Genomic DNA, 21,492 nt, shown 5'->3' with positions numbered 1-21,492 from the left:
AGGTGTCTCAGGTTCAGAATTGGAAGGAGACAAGACACTTGCAGCTTACAGAAATTGCTGTAGCTGGGGAAGGACATTCAGAGCAGGGAAGGGATGTTCATCCAGGATATAACTTTTTTTTCTTTTTTTTAAAAATTAATTTATTTTGATTTATCAACAATCACTTCCATAAGCTTTTGAGTTTTACATTTTTCTCCCCCTCCCTGCCCACCTCCCTCCCCAAGATGGCATGCAATCTGATACAGGCTATACATACACATTCCTATTAAACATATTTTCACATTAGTGATGTTGTAGTAAGAATTAGAACCAATTGGAGGAACCACCAGAAAGAGGAAACAAAACACAACAGAAGAAAAAAAATAGCAAATAGTATGCTTTGATCTGCATTCAAACTCCATAGTTCTTTCTTTGGATGTGGGTAGCATTTTCCATCATGAGGCCTTTGGAGATGTCTTAGATCCTTGCATTGCTGAGAAGGGTTGAGTGTATCAATATTAGTCATCATACAACGTGGCTCTTACTGTGTACAACATTCTCCTGGTTCTGCTCACTTCACTCAGCATCTGTCCATATAAGTCTTCCTAAGTTTTTCCGAAGTCAGCCTGTTCATCATTTCTTATAGCACAATAGTATTCCATTACATTTATATACCACAACTTGCTCAGCCATTCCCCAATGTATGGGCACCCTCTCAATTTCCAATTCTTTGTCACCACAAAAAGAGCTGCTATAAATACTTTTGTGCATGTGGGTCCTTTTCCCATTTGTATGATCTCTTTGGGATACAGCCCTAGACGTGCTATTGCTGGGTCAAAGGGTGTGCACATTTTTATAGCCCTTTGGGCAGGATATAACTTTGACTCATATAAGCATAGCTCTGATGTGCTGGTGTTAATAATGCTGCTGGTCTGTGGGCAGAAACCTGAAAGAGAGACTCCAGGCCCTTATGTTCTGGATGTTTTTGTACTCAGGAAGTTCTTGAGTATTTATTGAGGAAGCTCCCTCAATAGCTAAAACCTGTGTTTCCTGAGCCGATTAAATTTCAAAACTAAACTAACCTCTATGGGTTGGGTCCTTAGCATTTTGCACCTAGCACCTGAAACGATTTCTCATGGTTCCCTCTAACCATCCAATTCTATTCCAAATCTCCTAGACAACCATGACATCATCCACTTTGAAACATGCCCTAGGACATAGCCTTACTGGGGCTGTGGGGTGTCACTACCCCATCTTCTCACACAGCTGTGCTGACAATGTCTTGAGTCAATGAGGTTTTGTTCTGGGGACAGCTAGAAGACTGAATGAGATCTTCACTGAAGACAACCTCTAGAATGCCCTGTAGGGATTGTCGTGTTTTTTGCCTAAAATCCTTCCCCATGAAGGCATAGAGCAGAGGATTAAGGCAGCTATTGGCAGATGCCAGTGCAATGGAGAGGTTGTCCAATGCTATCACTGCCTTCCCAAGTGGAGTAAATGGAGATGCAAACAGGGACAGGACCCCAATAATGTGATATGGAGTCCAGCAGACAAAAAAGGTAACTATGACCACTATAGACACTCTCAGGGTTTTGCTTCTAGATTTCACAAAGTGATTTTTGTTTAAACGAAAAATGATAAGGGTGTAACAGATGATAATAATGATGAAGGGCAGAAGGAAGCCTACCACCAATCTTGTGACTGTGATTGCCACCAAGGTTGTTGACAGTTGGTTCTCACTGAAATCATAGTTATAAATAAAATCCAAGAAATCTTCTGTCACTTCAGCAGGTATATCTAAAGGATTGCTAGAAGCCCTGGGAAAAGCTCCTGCATTGTCATAGGGTAGGACATCAGAGTTTCTCAGTGTATCAGTACTGGAATCATTATTGCTAAATTCAGGTAAAACCATAGGAATCCTTGGTGATTCAGCATGAGGAAATTTCTCTGGTAGTTCTGACAAATCAGAAAAGGGGTGATGACTGTATAAGTTAACTGAATCTACAGTGAATGCACCTCCAGAATGATCTCCATTGACCTTGGTAGAGAAGAAAACATTAGAAGTTCTAGGTATAGCAGTGGTAGTAGAAGGCCAGAGATAAACATCTCTTCTGGAAGATGAAGGATGTAAGATATCTTCTATTGTCCCAGTCAACTCAGATGTAGAAGGGTTCTCGAGTGAGCCTTCTTTTACAAGGTTAGGGCTAAAGTAAATATAAGCTTGTGAATTGTGTTCCTCAAAGTTGTAGGTACACACAGTACAGTTGTTCTCAGTAAAGGTTTCCCGGTACAAAAACACAGGCATGCACATTGCAAAAGACAGGACCCAGATGCCTGCACAGAAGATGAAGGCCATCCTCACAGTGCGATGATTCTGGCACCATACTGGTTGGAGCACTACAGCACAACGGTCAAGACTGATGGCTGTCAGTAGGAAGACGCTGGCAAACATATTGAGTACGATTATGGAAGGGATGAGCTTGCATAAGAGCCAACCATAGGGCCAATGCCCCTGGAGGATCACATGAATGAGGGAGAATGGCACAGAGAGGCAGCAGAGGAGGTCAGCCATGGTGAGATGGAGGAACCATACTGTAGTGACTGTACACTTCATCTTCAGTCTAGTCACCCAGAATACCAACCCATTGCCTGGCAGTCCCAGCAAGAAAGTGAGGCTGAAGATGGCTATGGAAATCATCACTTGGGGTTCCCTCAAGGGCTGGGAAATCAAATCAGATGAACTGGTGTTGGTTAGAGTTGGAGGCATTCTGCAGATTCTGCAAAAGAAGCATAGGAATTACAAATTCTAGTCATACCTCCTTACAGACATCTTGCTCTTATCTAGACTTTCTGTCCTTTACAAATCATTGGTGGACTATCTTCTCTACACTTTCTCTCTTGGTGAGCTCATCTACTCCTAGAGGTTCAGTTATCATTCCCAAATCTATATAACCAGCCTTAATGTCCCATCTTTCAGAAGGAATACAGTCTTCCTCTCAATCCAATCCCTATTCCTTAATACGTAACTCTCCTAAAGTTTCATGACAAATCATCCCATGACATCATTAGGCTAATGACAGCTCATTATCCCAAATTTTTCTGTCTTCTTAATCAAGAACTCTGAAATTTTTCTGACTGCATCCTTCTATCCTTCTATCACTGCCTATTCATCACCTCTTTTAAACCTCTTCATCCTCACCATGATCTCCAATCCATCCAACCTGTTGGATGAGAATCTCTGTTCTTCCATCCAATCCATTTAACCATTCTGTGGTTTCTTTTCCTTCCCTTTATAGCCTTGATCCAGATGTTGGCTATTTCAACTATACACAATCAACCAGACCGGAATTCCTTCCTCTCTGTCCTATTGCCACTTTTCCAGAATCCAATGATTCACCTTCTTCATCCCTACACATGAGCTACTGAGTCTTCCTGGAGAATAAAGGGGGTTCATTATAAATTTATGTCATCTAGTTGCAACTGGGCCCTCACTGCTACATGATGATCATTTTATTCTTTCCTGGTTGGCTATCATACTGTCCACACCAGCTATTGTAAAACTTCTTTGTTTTCAGACCTCTTTTACCACTTCCTTTTGACTCCCTTTCAGCAGAAAACTTCACTTCCACTTTACTGGAAGCCACACCTCAAAATGCTTTTTCATCATTGTCCATTCTCCACTCAAGACTCTAATGAAGCCTGTTCCTTGCTAAGGTTATTCTCTTCACTTATGACTTGATTTCATCCCTCCCTTTTTCTGTTGGAAGTTTGCTTCTTTGATCATTTTATCTTTTTCTTATCTTCAATCTGTACTTGACCACTGGTTCTTTCCTTGTTTCACATCTCTTCCATCCTTAAAAAAATCTTCAGTTGACCCTGTCAACCCCTCAAACTATCATCCTAGTTCTCTTCTCTCTTTCAAATCCAAACTCTAAGAAAGCTTTGTCTATACTGATTGATCCCATTTCCTTAATTCTCACTTCTCAATTCACCACCAACTTCTGCAGTACCTATTCTCCTACTTTAGCTTCTATGATACTGCTTTCTTGGTTCTTATCCTGCCTGTCTAACTGCTCCTTAGTGTCCTCATCATCTTCCACCTCACTAAGTGTGGAAGTCCTTCAAGGCACTATTTTGGGTCCCTTTCTCTTTTTTCTCTAGATGCATGGTCTCATTTGGTCATTTTATCAGCTCTCATGGGTTCAATGCTCACTTCTATGGAGATGACTCTGAAATCTATATGTCCAGCCCCAATCCTGCTCCTGAATTTCAGTATTATATTATCAATTGCTTGCTTGATATCTCTAAGTGGATGTCCCATAGGCATTTCAAATTCAACATGTTCAAAATGGAATTCATTGTATTTTCCCCCAAACCCATTTCCCCTCCATTTTTGTTGACAACACTACCTTTCTTCCAATCACCCATGTTTATAACTTTGAAGTTATAGGGAAGATCCTTTTCCTTAATACTCATATCTTATCAGTTGCCAAGTTTTATATATTCTACATCTTTAACATTGCTCCCATCCATCGCTTTCTCTCTGCTTATACCACAACCATCTTAGTTCAGACTCTTATCACCTCTTCTTTCATACAGCTGCAAAACTGATGTTTCTAAAACACAGATTTGACCGTGTTGCCCTTTTACTCAAAATTTCTCAATGACTCCTCATTACCTTAGTGAAAATACAAATTCCCCATGCTTGACATTTCATCTCTATACTTTGTGCCTTTGCACAAGTGGTCTCCCTTGTCTAAAAGGCTCATCTTTCTCACTTCTGCCTCTTGGAATCCCTACCTACCTTCAAAGAACAACTCAAGTACCATCTCCTAATGAGGTGTTTCTTGATTCTCCAGTTACTAACACCCTCTCCCTCCTCAAATTATATTGTACAGTGGAATGCAAATTACTAGAGATAAGCAATTTGGAGGAGAAAAGGAGGGCATTTTTTATTTTAGGAAAAGGGAGCAAATCACACTCTTAAGAATCTTAAATCTTAAAATCATCTATCAATTATAATACATAGGATGATCTTAAAATTTCATTATAAATGAAGATTTCAACAATGACCAAATAGCTTTTCTTTTACCACTGAAAATGTACCTTAGCAGAAGAATGAGATAAGCAATTTTGATGTGGTTTAATTTTGTGACAGCAATGGTCTTATGTACATGCTTCTACTGATAATAGGATGGTTCAGAATGTCTGATCTTGACCAGGTGAAATTGGTTTGAGCTGGTTTCCTTACCGTTAGTAAGTTTTTTGTCAGTTGAGTAAGCAATTTTGTGCTATAATATTTCATAGAAATAAAAGTTCAAAGAACAAAAGTTCTTTTTTTATTCCATGATTTAAAGAATAGACATTACTCTTAGGAAACATGCAAAAGTTGTAGCTCATAAAGATCACACTTCACTGATTATTAGGGGCATTGCAGTGGCTATTGGTGTAGCAAAGTCAAGTTTTTCAAATATCAATCAAGCCCACAGTGGAAAAGGCTTAATATAATTGAAGCTCAACAGACAGTGAGGTTGAAAATTCAAAACAATACCAATACTTGGTCAACTATTGCTGCAAAAATAATCTAATTAATCCTTGGAAAATAAGCAAAGACCTTCAGAGAGACCTGGTAGCTAGAAGGATCATTACTAATTCTTCTACAGTGTGGCATAGGTTTATTGAAGTTGTAAGAAGAGTGCAAAGATCAGGTTTAAAAAAAATTGCTATGAAAAAAAAATCCTTGTTTTGGAGAAGACAATACAAATACTGGATTATTGGCAATTAGATAAATGTAATTTTTATGAATGAAACTCATTTTTTTTTTATTAACGATTATACCAAAACCATTGGTATAGTTAGTCCAGTTGAGTCTATAAGACCTGAGTATCTTCTTCAGGTTCTAAAATATCCTCCCAAAATATTTTGGAGATTGTTAAATTTTCATTGGGCCTAGATGTCCTATCACTATTGAAGGACTGACGAACTCTAATATATTGATATCCTGAGAAAAAGAATTGTTCTGGATAGAATACTGAAGCATAAACTTGTACTATATCTTACATCATGAAAAGTTAAGAAATTCATCTAAGAGGTGGAACTTACTCTTCTTCAGCGGCCTGAGAACTTACTTGACTTAAACCTACTGAAAACCTATGAGTTACTGCAATTCCAGAAAACTGATACAAGCTACCCTGTCCCCTGACAGAAGGATGATGGACTCAAGGTATAGAATGGGACACACATTTTTTTTTTTTTTTTGTTTAACATGACCAATGTGAAGATTTGTTTTGCTTGACTATGCTATTTGTTGCAAGAATTTGTTTTTCTTTTTCTTTGTTTCAGTTGGGGATTGATGGTGGGAGAAGGGAGGCTAATGATAGTGTTGTCAAAAGAAAAGAAAAGAGGATCCTCTAAATATTTAAAAGAAAATGCATAGATGAGTACAGAAAGATGTTCAGAAGACCAAAGGTAAGCAGGACAGCTCTGAAAGTAAAATGTTGACATTTGCATCATTGATTGGCAATAGTTAAACAAATTGTGGTACATGAATGTAATTGAATATTACTGGGGCATTAAAAAAATGAAGATTTCAACAATGACCAAATGGCTTTTCTTTTACCACTGAAAAAAACCTTGGCAGAAGAATGGGATAAGCAATCTTGATGTGGTTTAATTTTGTGGCATGATACAGATAAGCATGAAAAGGCTTACATGAACTGATTCAAAGTTAAATAAGCAGAGCCAGAAAACAATATACACAATAACTACAATAGTATAAGTGACAACCACAAAACAACAAAAACCCCACAAAAATTAAAACAAAGATGAATATTGTAAAATTATAAACAATAAATTTGGACCCAAAGACACTATAAGAAGACACTCTCCTCTATTCCTTTGCAAGGTGGGGGAAGGTTCTCAAATGTGTACTGTTGCATATAGTATCAAATATTTCGTGTGTTAATAAGGTTTTATTTTTTTGCTATTTTCTCTCCTAATTTTTGTTTTCTTTAAGAAATTTGTTATTATAAGAGATGGTTCTGTAGGAGACAGAAGGGATAGGCATATGGGGGAAATAGGAAATCTAAGTAATGTAAACAAAAGATGTCAATAAAATCTATTGCGAAAGTAGCATGTTGAATTTGTTGTATACTTTTAAAAAGTAAACTATGTAATAAATATTCACAGTTTCCTATGTAATCTTTTTTTCTCTTCTATTTTGTAGATGGAAATGTTCATTTTGTGTGTGTTTGTTAAGTGAAGAATAAAAAAAGAAAAAGAAAACATGTGGGTTATAATCAAGGCTAGATTTTGAAAAGTGGACTGTTAAGTAAAGTTGTACTTAATCTATAATTTGATGTTTTGTGATAAAGATTTAATAGATATGTGTCAAAATCTTGTGAACTCAATGTCAAATTTTATAAAACAAGTAACAGCAAAAGGAGGCCTTATTGCATATTATACTTTTAAAGATGTAAAACTTTATAAAGTTTATTGTATAAGTCAGTACATTTAATTATTTTACTTTGTCCCAGTTAATTTGCACACTACAGTATATGCTTCACATTTATTTACTTGTATGCATGAGTAGAAAGTAAATTCCTTGGGGGCAGTATTTGTAGTGCCTTCTACTTAGTAGAAACAAATATTTCTTGGATTGTATCGAATTAGTGGATTGAATCTCCCAACTATAGTCATATGTCTCCAAATGCCTGCTGGACATTCAATTCATTTCAATCCACCAAGCATTTAAGTGCTTCTTATGGGCTAGGCATTATACTGGGAGCTGGGGATACAAAAATTAAAAGAAGACTACCTGCCCCCAAGGAGCTTACATTGTCTTGGAGAGAAACAACAAACACACAAATCCAAAGTAATTTTTATGGTTGGGGTGGATATGAACTATTAATAATTGAGGAAAATAGAAAAGACCTCTTATAGGAGGTGAACTATGATTGAACTAGGCCTTGATAAGAGGTAGGAGTTTTAAGATTCAGAGATGAGGAAAGAGAACCTTCCAGGCATGGGGGACACTTGTACAAAGGCATAAAGAGAGGAGGTGGAATGTCCCATATGGGCAACAGGAGTTGCATAACCACATAGATCTGTTTTGTTATTTTGTCTTTTTTTAATCCCTTATATACCAATCAATTGATTCTACCTCCGTGATATCTCTCACATGTATCCCTTCTTTCCACTCACAATGCCATCACCTTAGATCAGGCCCTTGTCACCTCTTACTTTGATTCAATTCAATAAGCATGTGAGTTGTGTTTTTTTTTTTTGTAGTCATGCAAGACATATTTGTAATAGTCATGTTGTGAAAGAAAACCTAGACAAGAAAAAAAACCTCAAAAAAAATAAATGTATGCTTCAATCTGTATTCGGACACCAACAGTTCTTTCTCTGGGGATGGATAGCATTTTTCATCATAAGTCCTTCAGAGTTGTCTTGGATCATTGTATTGCTGAGAATAGCTAAGTCATTCATGGATGATCATCTTACAATATTGCTGTGACTTTGCCCCTCCCCCATTCTGCCCTCCCTTCTATCACCCTTCCCTTTCTCTTATCCCCTTCCCTTTCTACTTTCCTGTAGGTTAGGTAAGATAGATTTCTATAACCAAATGAGTGTGTATGTTATTCCCTTTTTGCACCAATTCTTATGAGAGTAAGATTCACTCACTCCCCCTCACTTCCCCCTTCTTCCCCTCCATTGCAAAAGCCTTTCCTTACCTCTTTTATGTGAGATAATTTACCCCCATTCTACCTCTTCCTTTCTCTTTCTCCTAGTACATTCCTCTCTTATCCATTAATTTTTTTCTTTAGATATCATCCTTTCATATTCAACTCATACCTGTGCCCTCTGTCTATATATGCTCCTTCTAACTACTCTAATAATGAGAAAGGTCTTATGAGTTACAAATATCATCTTCCCATGTAAGGATGTAAACAGTTTAAACTTATTAAATCCTTTACAATTTCCCTTTCCTGTTTACCTTTTTATGCTTCTCTTGAGTCTTTTTTTTTTGTCTTTTAAGAAAGGTTATTTTTATTGATTAATTTATTTATTTTTAGTTTTCAACATTCACTTCCACAAGATCTTGAGTTCCAAATCTTGAGTTCCTCATCTCTCCCCTCCTCCACCCCAAGACGGCATGCATTCTGAATACCCCTTCCCCTGATCTGCCCTCCCTTCTGTCAATCATCCCTTTCTCTTATTCCCTCCCCCTTCTATTTTCCTGTAGCGCAGGATACATTTCTATACCCCATTGCCTATATATCTTATTTCCCAGTTGCATGTAAAAACAATTTTTAATATTTGTTTTTAAAACTTTGGGTTCCAAATCCTCTCCCTTCCTCCCTACCCACCCACCCTCATTGGGAAGGCAAGCAACTTGATACAGGTTATACATGTGTAGTCATGCAAAACACTTCCATACAAGCCATGTTGTGAAAAACTAACTATATTTCCCTTCATCCTATCCCACCCCCATTTATTCTATTCTCTCCTTTGACCCTGTCCCTCCTCAAAAGTATTTGCTTCTGATTACCCCCTCCCCTAATCTGCCCTCCCTTCTATCATTCCCCCCCTTATACCCTCCCCCCCATTTTCCTGTAGGGTAAGACAGATTTCCATACCCAATTGAGTGTGTATGTTATTCCCTCTTTAAGCCAAATCCAATGACAGTAAGAGTCATTCATTCTCTCTCACCTCCCCCCTCTTCCCCTCCACAGTAAGAGCTTTTTCTTCCCTCTTTTATGTGATATAATTTATCCCATTCTACCTCTTCCTTTCTACTTCTCCCTGTACAATCCTCTCTCACTCCTTAGTTTTATTTTTTAGATATCATCCCTTCATATTCAACTCACCCTTTGCCCTCTGTCTCTATATATTCCCTCCTAGTACTCTAATACTGAGAAAAGTCTCATGAGTTACAAATATCATCTTTCCATGTAGGAATGTCAACAGTTCAACTTTATTAAGTCCCTTATGATTTCTCTTTCCTGTTTATCTTTTCATGCTTTTCTTGAGTCTTTTATTTGAAAGTCAAATTTTCTATTCAGCTCTGGTCTTTTCATCAAGAATGCCTGAAAGTCATCTAACTCATTGAATATCAATTTTTTCCCCTAAAGAATTATACTCAGTTTTGCTGGGTAGGTGATTCTTGGTTGTAATTCTAGCTCTTTTGCCCTCTAGAATATCATATTCTAAGACCTCTGATCCTTTAAGGTAGAAGCCAGTAAATCTTGTGTTTTTCTGACTGTGGCTCCACAATACTTGAATTGTTTCTTTCTGGCTGCTTGCAATATTTTTCCTTGACCTGAGAACTCTGGAATTTGGCTATAATATTCCTGGCAGTTTTCATTTTGGGATCTCTTTCAGGAGTTAATCAGTAGATTCTTTCAATTCCTATATTACTTTCTGGTTCTAGAATATCAGGGCAGTTTTCCTTGATAATTTCTTGAAAGATGATGTCTAGGCTATTTTTTTTATCATGGCTTTCAGGCAGTCCAATAATTTTAAAATTATCTCTCCTGGATCTATTTTCCAGGTCAGTTATTTTTCCAATGAAATATTTAACAAGGTCTTTTATTTTTTCATTCTTTTAGTTTTATTTTATTATTTCTTGATTTTTTATAAAGTCATTCACTTTCAATTGCTTCATTCTAATTTTCAAGGAGTTATTTTCTTCAGTGAGCTTTTGGACCTCCTTTTCCATTTGGTCAATTTTGCTTTTTAAGGCATTTTTATCCTCATTGGCTTTTTGGACCTCTTTTACCATTTGGCCTAATCTGTTTTTTAAGGTGTTATTTTCTTCCTTATTTTCCTGGTTTTTTTTGTGTCTTCTTTACCAAGATGTTGACTTGTTTTTCATGGTTTTTTTGCATCACTCTCATTTCTCTTCCCAATTTTTCCTCTACTTCTATTATTTGATTTTTCAAAATCCTTTTTAAACTCTTCCCTGGCCTGAGACCAACTTATATTTTTCTTGGAGGCTTTGGATGTAGGAACTTTGGCTTTGTTATCTTCTGAGTGTGTGTTTTGATCTTCTTTGTCACCATAATAACTTTCTATAGTCAGAGGTTTTTTCCCATTGTTTACTCATTTCCTTGGTTTATTAGTTGACTTTTAAGTCTTTGTTAAAGTAGGGCTCTGCTTCCAGGGTGTAGGGTGTACTGTCCCAAGTTTCAGGGGGTTTGTGCAGCTGTTTTCAGAGATACATCTAGGGACCTGTAAGTTTTCAGTTCTTCCAGGGTAGTATGATCTAAGGAAAAGTGTTTACTACTCTCCTAGCCTGTGCTCTGGTCTGTGAGAGACTACAAGCACTCTTTTCTGCCCTGGAACTGTGAAGAGGGTCCCCCCTTCCACAGTGGCTGTAAGCTCTGCTTTGCTACTTCTCTTCCTTACCCTGGGACTGCCACCCAGGAACCAGATCCGACTATGGGCAGAGCAACAGAGTCCTAACCCTCATCGCTAGCCAAAAGACCTCTGTAATCTCCTTCTGACCAGTTTTTCAACCCCCTTACTCTCTGTGGTCTGAGGGTTCTGGATGCAGCTGCTGCCATTGATGCTGATTCAGTCACTCCTAAGGCCTGCTCCTGGTTTGCTGGGGCAGGGCTGTGCTGGTGTGACCTGCACTGGACTGTGCTCCACTTTCATCCAGGTGAGACAGACCTTTCCTGCTGACCTTCCAAGTAGTTCTTTGGTGTCTGTGGGCTGAGAGGTCTGGGAACCACCACTGCTGCCTATGATTTAGTCACTCTGAGGCCTGCTCTGGCTTTGCTGGGGCCCAGTCTGTGCTGGCGGGGCCAGTGCTGGACTGTGCTCCTCTCTCATCCTGCTGCAACAGACCTTTCCTGCCGACCTTCCAAGTTGTCTTGGTCTGGAAATTTGCTTCACTCCGTCTTTTTGTGGGTTCTGCTGCTCTCGAATTTGTTTAGAGTCACTTTTTAAAGGTATTTGGAAGGGTTTGGGGGAGAACTCAGGTGAGTCCCTCTCTTTACTCTGCCATTTTGGCTCCACCTCCAATAAGCATATGTTAAACACTTACTTGGGTGGGGGGGTAGCTAGATGGCTCAGTGAACAGATTGCTGGACCTGGAGTTAGGAAGCCCTGAATTCAAATTTAGCCTTGGACACTTATTAGCTATATGACCCTGGGCAAGTCACTTAACCTCTGTTTGCCTTCAGCCACTGGAGAAGGAAATAGCAAACCACTCCATCATCTTTGCCAAGAAAACCCCATGCACTGTATGATCCACAGGGCCACAAAGAGTCAGACACGACTCAACAATAACAACAACAAAACCCTCACTATGTACATGGCAATGAGGTCTCACTTAGACTATTGCAATAGCCTTCTCACCAATCATTCTCCCTGCTTCTAGCCTCTCTCCTTTCAAGTCCTTCACACATATTTCCAAAATAATCTAATTACAGATCTAACCGTGTTACTTCCTGCTCAGAAAATCTTCAATGACTCACTATTGCCTCTAGAATAAAATAAGAACTCCCTGGCCTAGCACTTAAGATGCTCCCCAGTGTAGTTTCAAACTACTTTTCCAAACTAATTTCCTGTTACTTGATTTATTCATTTGACTACTAGTCAAATTATTTCACACGTTAGACTATAGTTATTTTTTTTAACTCCACATGTCACTTCCCATGTCTATGTATTTGTATAGACCAACTCCTATGCCTGGAATGGACCCCCAATTACCTATCTCATAATTCTTGTGGACCTTAAAGGTTTAGCTCAGCTGTTACCCCCTTTGTATAGTCTTCTCTGATTCCTGTAGTTAAAAGTGTTCTCTCACTCTTCTTTCTGGATCCTTCCTCTGCCACTCCTATCACTCCCTGTCTTATATCATGCTTACCCATATGCAATATCAGAGTCCTCCTCCCCACTCCCTTCCCCTCCTCCCATTGTAAGTCCTTTGAGAGCAGGGTCCATTTTGTTTCTGACTTTGTACTACTAAGATCTAGTGCATTGCCTTGCACATAGTAGGCATTTAATAAATACTTACTGAGTTTAATTGTTTGGTGAATTATTCTCATCTCGTCACAAATAGAACCAGAGACCTGACAGGATCTCAAAAGTTCGTTTTGTTCCTCTGTAGAATAGCACTTAAACAATCCCTTAGATATTTTAAATTACTTTTTAAAAAATCCCCATCAACTGAAATGCAGTAACCTTTTTTGGAAAGGCCCCTCTCTCCTGCATCTTCAATCTTTCCTCATTGTATCCTTTCTCTACTCTCTATAAGCATTCTCCAAGGCCCGGTATGTAAGACTATTTTTCTTCATGTTGCTACACTCTCAAGTCTTATCTCTTTCTTTATAGCATCAGATTTTTCAAGAGTATTCTATCATCCTGACATCTGCTTCTTCACCAGTCATTTGTGTTTTAATCCCTTGATGTTTGGTTTCTTTCCCACTAGTGTATTGAAATTGCTCTCTCACAGGTCACTAATGACCTCCTAGTCAGCAAATCCAATGATTTTTCCCCTCAATCCTTGTCCTTTTAGCAGCATGTGGCACTGTTGCTCATCCTGTCTTTTAAACTCCCAAATTTGGTTTCTGTTACCTTGGAATGTCTTGGTTCTTCCCTTACCCCATTATTGGGACATTCTCTAAGGTTTTACTTTTCTTTCTCTTCTCTATGTGCTATTGCTACATGATCTTATGTGATCACACATGTTCAGCATCATTATGCGGTTGATTATTGAATAGATATCTTCAATCCTGACCTCTGAACCAAAGTTCAGTCTTGCCTTTACAACTACTTACTGAATATTGCTACTTCTATATCTTGCTGGCACCTCAAACTCAATGCATTTAAAACAAACTCATATTCCATCTCAAATTGACTCATACTGCTGGTCTTTCCTTTTCTCTTAACATTACTACCATTTTTCTAATCAGTCAGATTTTAGACTTTGAAATAACTTTGATGACTTTTTTCCTCCTTCAAAAGTCCATATCCAATTTTTCTCCATGTCCTGTCCATTTTCATTCATCATATTTCTTTCCATTTCCAAGACTCTAGCTCAAGCCATGAACACCATTACTTGATATCTGGACCATCTCAATAACCTTCTAACTATTCTTTGAATATTGCCTCCCTCCCCTATAAACAGTGTTGTACTGGTAAATGTTTAATAACCAGCTATCTAGAAAAAAGTACAAACAATACACTGTAAATGTTAGTATGCAATATTAACATTTTTTCATCACTTTCTAAAGTCTAGACAATCAGCAAAACAACAAATTGAGTCCATATTTGTAACATGTCTGTTTCAGATGTATGAATACTCACACATAAAATTTAACAGTCATCTCTAACAAGATAGTTAGAACTAGCTCCAGCACACCCTTGTCTATTTCTCAGTACATGTTTGTTGAATAAATGCTTCAAAAAATTTTTTTAATTAAAAAACCCTTTTTCTTTTTGGCTCCTCAAAGCTCCTTGAGTTACAAAATAAGGCCATTTTCATAGCTTCAGTGCTGCCTCACCAAGTTTGAAGATGCTGCCTTGTCAAGTTTCCCTTTGCTCCTTTCTTCTCTTTTTTTTAGTTCCCTATTTTAATCTAGTATGTTAACATTTTTTCCTTTTTTTAGACTTTCCAAAGATATTTTTGTAAATTAAAAACATTTCTGCTGTATTGGCAAATGCTGACACTAGGGTGTTTGACCATTAGTAAACTGGATGGGCTATTGAGTAAAGAAGTTCATGGACAAAGAAACACTAAAGGTTCCTTTCACTTAAAATCTATGATCCTATGAGTGGCATAAAGAAAGGTCCTTTCTAATCCTGAAGTTCAGTGATTTGCTAATTCTGTCTCTTTGCTCTGCTAACTCAGCTTTGAGTTTGTTTGTTTTTTTAACGTAGTTAATTTTTATTGGTAAACATTGACACTAACATTAGAAATGTCAGTAGAAAAATAAAATTTCAGTTGTTTTCTCTCATATAAAGATTTGGACTTATTGACTGTAGCAGTTGGTAAAAAAATCTTAATACAAAAGGGTAAGCTGATTTGTTACAACCAGCATACACAGTGTGCGTACAAAGGTGAAGAGCCTTCTGAATGTGGACAGTCAATGGTACTAGTGCTTTACATTCAACAAAACTGTTCCTTGGCATTTCTCTTTTTTTTTAAATTAGGCTTTATAACACAACAAGACTACAACTTAAACCACAGCAATTAGGAAATAAGGTTGGACTGAAAAGTTTTTAAAAGCTTGGTAGATGAATAAATTTAAACATATAAGAGGAAAAGTAATTCTATGCATGAACAAAACTTATCTCACTGGCTCCACATTTCATAAAAGGTTAAGTTTTTGTTGCTTAAAAAAATAGCAGAAGGCTGTGCTAATGATTCAGCTCTGAGTTTTACCAGTGTTTCTTCCACCCTAAAATATATGTTTTCATAGTCCAACAAAGAATTAAGGAAAGAGTAGATTAGAACCATAAGAGCAGAAAGGATTTTAGGATTTAGGAATTAGAAGGGATCTTGGGAGACCTCTAGTTTGATTTCCCCTTATTTTACAGATGAGGGGCTAGGGCCCTAGGAGCCCAATGAACTAAAAAAATAGAGTATGAGCCCTGCCAGTGAAGGGTTATTAATTCCTTCAGTGCTTCAGCTATTAAAATTTTTGTTTCAGGTATGGGGAGACATTAAGTGTCCACAAAGACCAGCAGGAATCACAGATAAGCAGGACAGCTTTGAAAGTAACATATCTAATTTATTATATTACCTTTAAAGAAAAGGAAGGGCTAATAATAGAGATTTATAGGTTCATGTATAAACTTTTCTTTCTGTTCTACTGTGTATATAGTAGTACATACTTTAATTGATGTTTGCTAAGTTCAGAATTCTGTAAATGATATCGAGTAGAGAAGGAAAGAAGGGAAAGCAATTAACTGAGTAGTCAAAGTGGAATGATAAGGATTGGAGAAGAAGCAAGGTAGTAACTCAGAAGGTTCTGAGTAATATGGAATACAAACTGTTTTAAATAATATATATCTTCCTTCTAGAAGAGAAATTTTTTTATGGGCCAGGATTAAAATGACAAGTCTTTAAACATCAGACCCAATTTATTTGTACATATCTATATTTTTAGAGAGAAGGGGCCAGAAAGTGCTCTTATGATAAAGTCTTTTTAAAGAATTTAGTAATTTTGAACATTTAAATTTTATTTTTTAACCTGGTAACTTAAAAATGAATAAAAACCTAAAACCTGATTTTTCCATTGTTTGGAAGAAGCAATGATGAAAGAAAAATAGTGTGAGGTATATACTGATTGAATGAGAGAGGAAATAGGCAATGAGGAAAACAACAGAAGATAAAAAAGGGGGAGATCTAACAAGAGAGGGGCAATGTTTAAACAAAGATTATAGACTATTAAGGAGTTTGGAGAAGAGAGCAACAATGAAAACTTGTACATGAGAGAGACATAGTCTTGCTGGAGAGAGGCAGAGACATAAGAGATAAACAGTTCCCCAGGATAAACTGGTTAAGAAAAAAAGACACCTTAGGAGTTCATGGAAGAAAATGATTGGTGATGATGGGAATCAAGGTGACGAAGGAAGGAGTGATGGAGATTGAAAGAAAGACATAAGGAAATGGAAAGACCCAAAAGGTGAATCTAAGTTGCTTACCAAAGGACAGCTTATATGTAGTTGGGAGCAGGATTCAGTCTAAATCTAGAAGTCCTTGTCACATCCCTCTTCAGCTCTCGCCACGAGGGAGTGTATATTTGGTATATTTAGGAACTTTGTTTTTTTCTTCTAGTGAACAGTATTTTGTGTATTTTTTTTTTAAAGGAGCCGTCTCTGGTCCCTTGGCTATTACTTTGTGGTATAATCTAACAGGAAAGGTCAAAGTGAGTCATCTCCAAATTTTGCAGTTTTGCTCAGATAAGAGAGATGGAAGAAGAGGAAGAGTTGTTAGAGAAAAGTTTATGTGTGGTTCTCAAAAAAAAAAAAGAAATGTGTTATCAGATAGAATTTTCATATGTGTGATGCCTATATTTGGGGGGACTATACATACACATACATATAATATGTATTATAGTATACATACATATATTAAAACTTTTGTATACAAACATACAGAATTATTTTTTGACTAGACTTGTGGGAATTAAACATTACTGATTACAGCTTAGTTTCCTGAACACATTGCATAAGCTCACTGATGTACCTAAGTAGTGTGTTTTTTTTGTTTTTTTGGGTTTTTTTTGCTTGTTTAGTCACAATGGAATATTATGAAGATTGGCAAAATAATTGCCAGTTTTTCCCTTTGATTCCTTTGGGATAAAGCAGCTGGAAGAATGTAGCTCTCCAACCCAAATGTAGAATCCTTCTAGACAAGCTACCCCAGGTTCAAAGTACTCTGTGGTTCCATATCCACTCAAAACCAAAGCTCCAAAGTGCCAATGCATTTACTTTTAAAATTAGTCAGCCAGAGGATACAATTGGCTCAAAGCCAATGAAATGGCATAATAGAAAAGAATCTTGGTATTGATAAACTTTTCCTTTCCAAAAGGTGAGCTCTTTTGAAACATAGAACAGCTAGAATCCACTTGTGATCTCTTGAAAGAAACTCCAAAATAAAAACTCCCAGGAACACTAAAGCCAAAATCTAGATTTTCCAGGTCAAAGAAAAATTACTGCAAGTATCTGTAAAGAAAGAATTCAAGTACTGAGGAACCGTGGTCAAGATCACACATGATTTTGCAGTCACCACCATAAAATAATGGAGAGCTTAGAATATTATATTCCAGGTTGCAAAGGATATAGGTTTAGAAACCAAGAATAACTTATCTAGCAAAACTGAGTGTAATACTATGGAGAAAAAATTGACTTTCAATAAAATAAATGTCTTCTAATCATTCTTGATAAAAAGACCAGAGGTGTAGACATTTTTAATTGAAAACACAGGTATCAAGAGAAACATAAAAATGTTAGTACGAATAAACAATCATAAGGGACTAAACAACTAAACAGTTTACCTACTAATTTGGATATATAATGCATGCTTTCACTTTAGAGAAGAAGTCTAATTAGAGAGAGGTCCTGGGAGTGGTTTTGTTATGTTTGATGACCTTAAAAGAAGAATAGATAAAGGGAGGAAGAAGAATACACTATGGGGGGAGGGAAAGGAAGGTTAAGGAAAATTATCTCACCTAATAGGATCTGCAAATAGAAGTTTATACAAAAAAGGAGGAAGGGGTGAGGAGAGCAAGTGATACAAACCTCACGTTCCCCTGAACTGTTCCTAGGAAGGAAGGATAGATGCACAGCGTTGGGTGCAGGAATATATTGCACTAAATGAGGAAACAGGAGAGAAAGGGGAGAAGGTTATCAAATTACCAAATGATCTCTTTGTTATTAAATTCAATGCCTTTTTCCCAATCCTCTTTCTCCATGACCAAAGGTCCTACGACCTTTGACATTGCTGATTATGCTCTCCTCCTCAGTATTCTTTTCTTTCTAGGTTTTCAGACACCATTCTCTCCTGGTTCTCCTCCTACCTATCTGACTGCTCCTTCTCAGTCTCTTCATTTATATCATGCCCCTTAACCATAAGTGCCCTTCAGAGTTCTGTCCTGAGCCCTCTTCTGTTCTAACTCTGTGCTGCTTCCTTTGGTGATCTCATCAGCTCCCACAGATTTAATTACCACTCTAGGCTGATGATTCTCAAGTCTACCTATCCTCTCCCAACCTCTCTACTGGCCTCCAATTTCACATCTCCAACTGCCTTTCAGACATCTCATACTGGATGTCCAGTGGACATCTTAAACTAAATGTGTTCAAAACAGAACTCATTCTCTTTCCTCCTAAACCCTTAACTTCCTTCCCTATTACTATAGAGGGCCATACCACCCTCCCAGTCCCTCAGATTCACATCCTCAACTCATTCTCACACACACTACAAATGTTGCCAAGGCCTGTCGATTTCACCTTTTCAACATCTCTTGAATATGCCTCCTTCTCTCCTCTGACACTGCCACCACTCATAGTGCAGGCTCTCACCACTTCATGCCTGGAGTATTGCAATGGCCTGCTGGTGGGTCTGCCTCCTTAAGTCTTTCTGAAGCCTCTTTGCTATGATCATCTGGTTCCATGTGCATGTATGCTTGACTACCCTGAGAATTCTTGTAGCGGGCATAGGTTGTTGAAGCCATGAGGCCTCTGAGCACCTTAACTGCTGGTTCTCTTTCTGGGTCCTCTTGTCCCTGAAGACTGGATGATGGTACTTATTCTAGTTTCTCTATTTTTTTTAATTAAAATTTTTCAATCAACAAACATCTTCCATTTCTCCCTCCCCCCTTGTGAGAAAGAAAACCAAAATCTCTAGTATAAACACGTATAATCAAGCAAAATAAAATCCCAACATTGGCTATTAAAAAAAAAAGTTTCATACAAGTGTGCTGGGGTAGTTGGAACCTGGCCCTGACAAAAAGTTCCAATTCTGAAAGTTTAGTTGGAAATACAGATGATGGTAAAGAAATTTAATGGAGATGAGCAGGCAGACTTCAGAAAAACCTGGAAAGACTTCCATGAACTGATGCTGAGTGAAGTGAGCAGAACCAGGAGAACACTATGCACAGTAATAGTAACATTGTGTGATGACCAACTTTGACAGAGTTAGCTCTTCTCAGCAATGCAATGAACTAAGACAACTCCAAAAGACCCATGATGGAAAATGCTTTCCACATCCAGATAAAGAACTATGGAGAATGAATGCAGATCAAAACATATTATTTCTCTCTCTCTCTTTTCTTTCTTCTTTCCTGTGGTTTTTCCCTTTGGTTCTAATTCTTCTTTACAACATGACTAATATGGAAATATGTTTAATATGATTGCACATGTATAGCGTATATCAGATTGTGCGCTCTCTCGGGGAGAGGAGAATGGAGGGAGGGGGAGAAAATTAAGAACTCAAAATCTTATAGAAGTAAATGTTGAAAACTAAAAATAAATTAAATATATGTATGTAAAGAAATTCAATGGACTCTGGAATGTTCAGGACACAGAATGCCACAGTGACTAGGGGCAGTGTCTCAGATAAAGGTCTGGCTTAGCCACAAAGCCCATCAGAAGGCCTGGAAGAGACAAAACTAGATAAAAATGATGTAAATGAAATAGCAGAACCAAAGGAAAGAATTGGAAAGAGAATAAGCAGCTTAGTCTGGAGTGCATAAAATCTTATTCAAGTAATTAGAATGGACTAAAGAGAAATCTATGTAATTAGAAGTAATTAAAAGAAAATGTAAGGTAAAAAACAACTGACCTAGAAACAGAACAAAGATAGATAATCTAAGAATCAGACTACCCAAAATCATAAATAATTTTTAAAAAGTAGATGTTATAGTTCAAGAAATCCTAAATGAAAACTGCTCAGATTTATTAGAATGAGAGAACAAAGTGTAAATACAAAGAATTCACTGGTCACTTCCTAAATGAAACCAAAAATGAAAACTTGCACAAATTTTGTTGCTTAAATCCAGACCCTCCAGATTAAAGAAACAATACTGTGAGTAGCCAGAAAGAATTCAAGTACCAAGAATCACACAAAACTGAGCAGCTAAGCTTATAAAGTATGAAAGAGTTTAAAGATACAATTTCCCAAAGGTAAAAAGATAAAGGCTTAAAACTAAAAACAACTTACCTGGAGAAACTAAGGATAATCCTATGGGAGAAAAAAATGAAACTTTAATGAAATAGAGGACTTTCAAGCAATCTTGATGAAAAAAGCAGAGTCGAAATGAAAACAGGGGTTAGGAGAAAACCTAGACAACATAAATAGATTGGAACTTTTGGAAAAAACCATATGATAAAGAATTCTAAAAAGAGAAGAAATATCTTCCAGTTTTGTAGAGGGAGCTAAATAAGACCAACAAAAGCCTGCGAGTAGTTTTTCCACCGTCTTAATGATTTTAAATGATGAAAGAAAAGGGAGAGAAAAAGACTGTACAAAACAACTATAGAATTTCTAAGATATTTGGGAGTCAAAGGAAAGCAGGAAACTGGGGAAAAATTTTATAGCAAGTTTCTCTGATAAAGGTCTCATTTTTCAAACATCTAGGGAACTGAATAAAATTTATAAAAATAAGACTCATTCTCCAATTGATAAATAGTTTAAGGATATGAATAGACAGTTTTCAGAAGAAATCAAAGCTATCAATAAGTTATATGAAAAAATGCTCTAAATCATTATTGATTAGAGAAATACAAATTAAAACAATTCTGAGATACCACCTTAGACTTATCAGAAATGACAAATTCTGGAGGGGATGAAGGAAAATAGGTACACTAATGAACTGGTGGTGCAATTGTGAACTAGCCCAACCATTCTGAAGAACAATTTGGAACTATGCCTAGAGGGTTATAAAACTGTCTTTGACCCAGCAATAACACTACTAGGTCTATACTCCAAAGAGATTAAAGAAAAAGGATAAGGATCTATATGCACAAAAATTTATAGCAGTTCTTTTCGTA

At 37.2% G+C, this 21,492-nt stretch overlaps 1 protein-coding gene across 1 annotated transcript; it reads right to left on the bottom strand.

Annotated features, from left to right (window-relative positions):
* Window positions 1-775: 775 nt before the first annotated feature.
* Window positions 776-16,733, bottom strand: C3AR1 (complement C3a receptor 1). The gene is made up of 2 exons (XM_027838705.1): window positions 16,645-16,733; window positions 776-2,756 (listed from the first exon to the last, which is right to left on the bottom strand). Exon 2 carries the CDS (start codon window positions 2,744-2,746, stop codon window positions 1,238-1,240), a length of 1,509 nt encoding a protein of 502 aa, XP_027694506.1. The 5' UTR covers window positions 2,747-2,756; window positions 16,645-16,733; the 3' UTR covers window positions 776-1,237.
* Window positions 16,734-21,492: the final 4,759 nt, after the last annotated feature.

Source organism: Vombatus ursinus, unplaced genomic scaffold (genome assembly GCF_900497805.2).
Source record: "Vombatus ursinus unplaced genomic scaffold, bare-nosed wombat genome assembly UNPS02014830.1, whole genome shotgun sequence".
Taxonomy (NCBI): Eukaryota; Metazoa; Chordata; class Mammalia; order Diprotodontia; family Vombatidae; genus Vombatus; species Vombatus ursinus.
Note: the sequence above shows the minus strand (reverse complement) of the source record. Positions and strands in the feature narration are given on the sequence as shown.

Bases quoted from the DNA above. Each gene is read 5' to 3' on its own strand.
- C3AR1 (XM_027838705.1), bottom strand. From the start codon at position 2,746: ATGCCTCCAACTCTAACCAACACCAGTTCATCTGATTTGATTTCCCAG.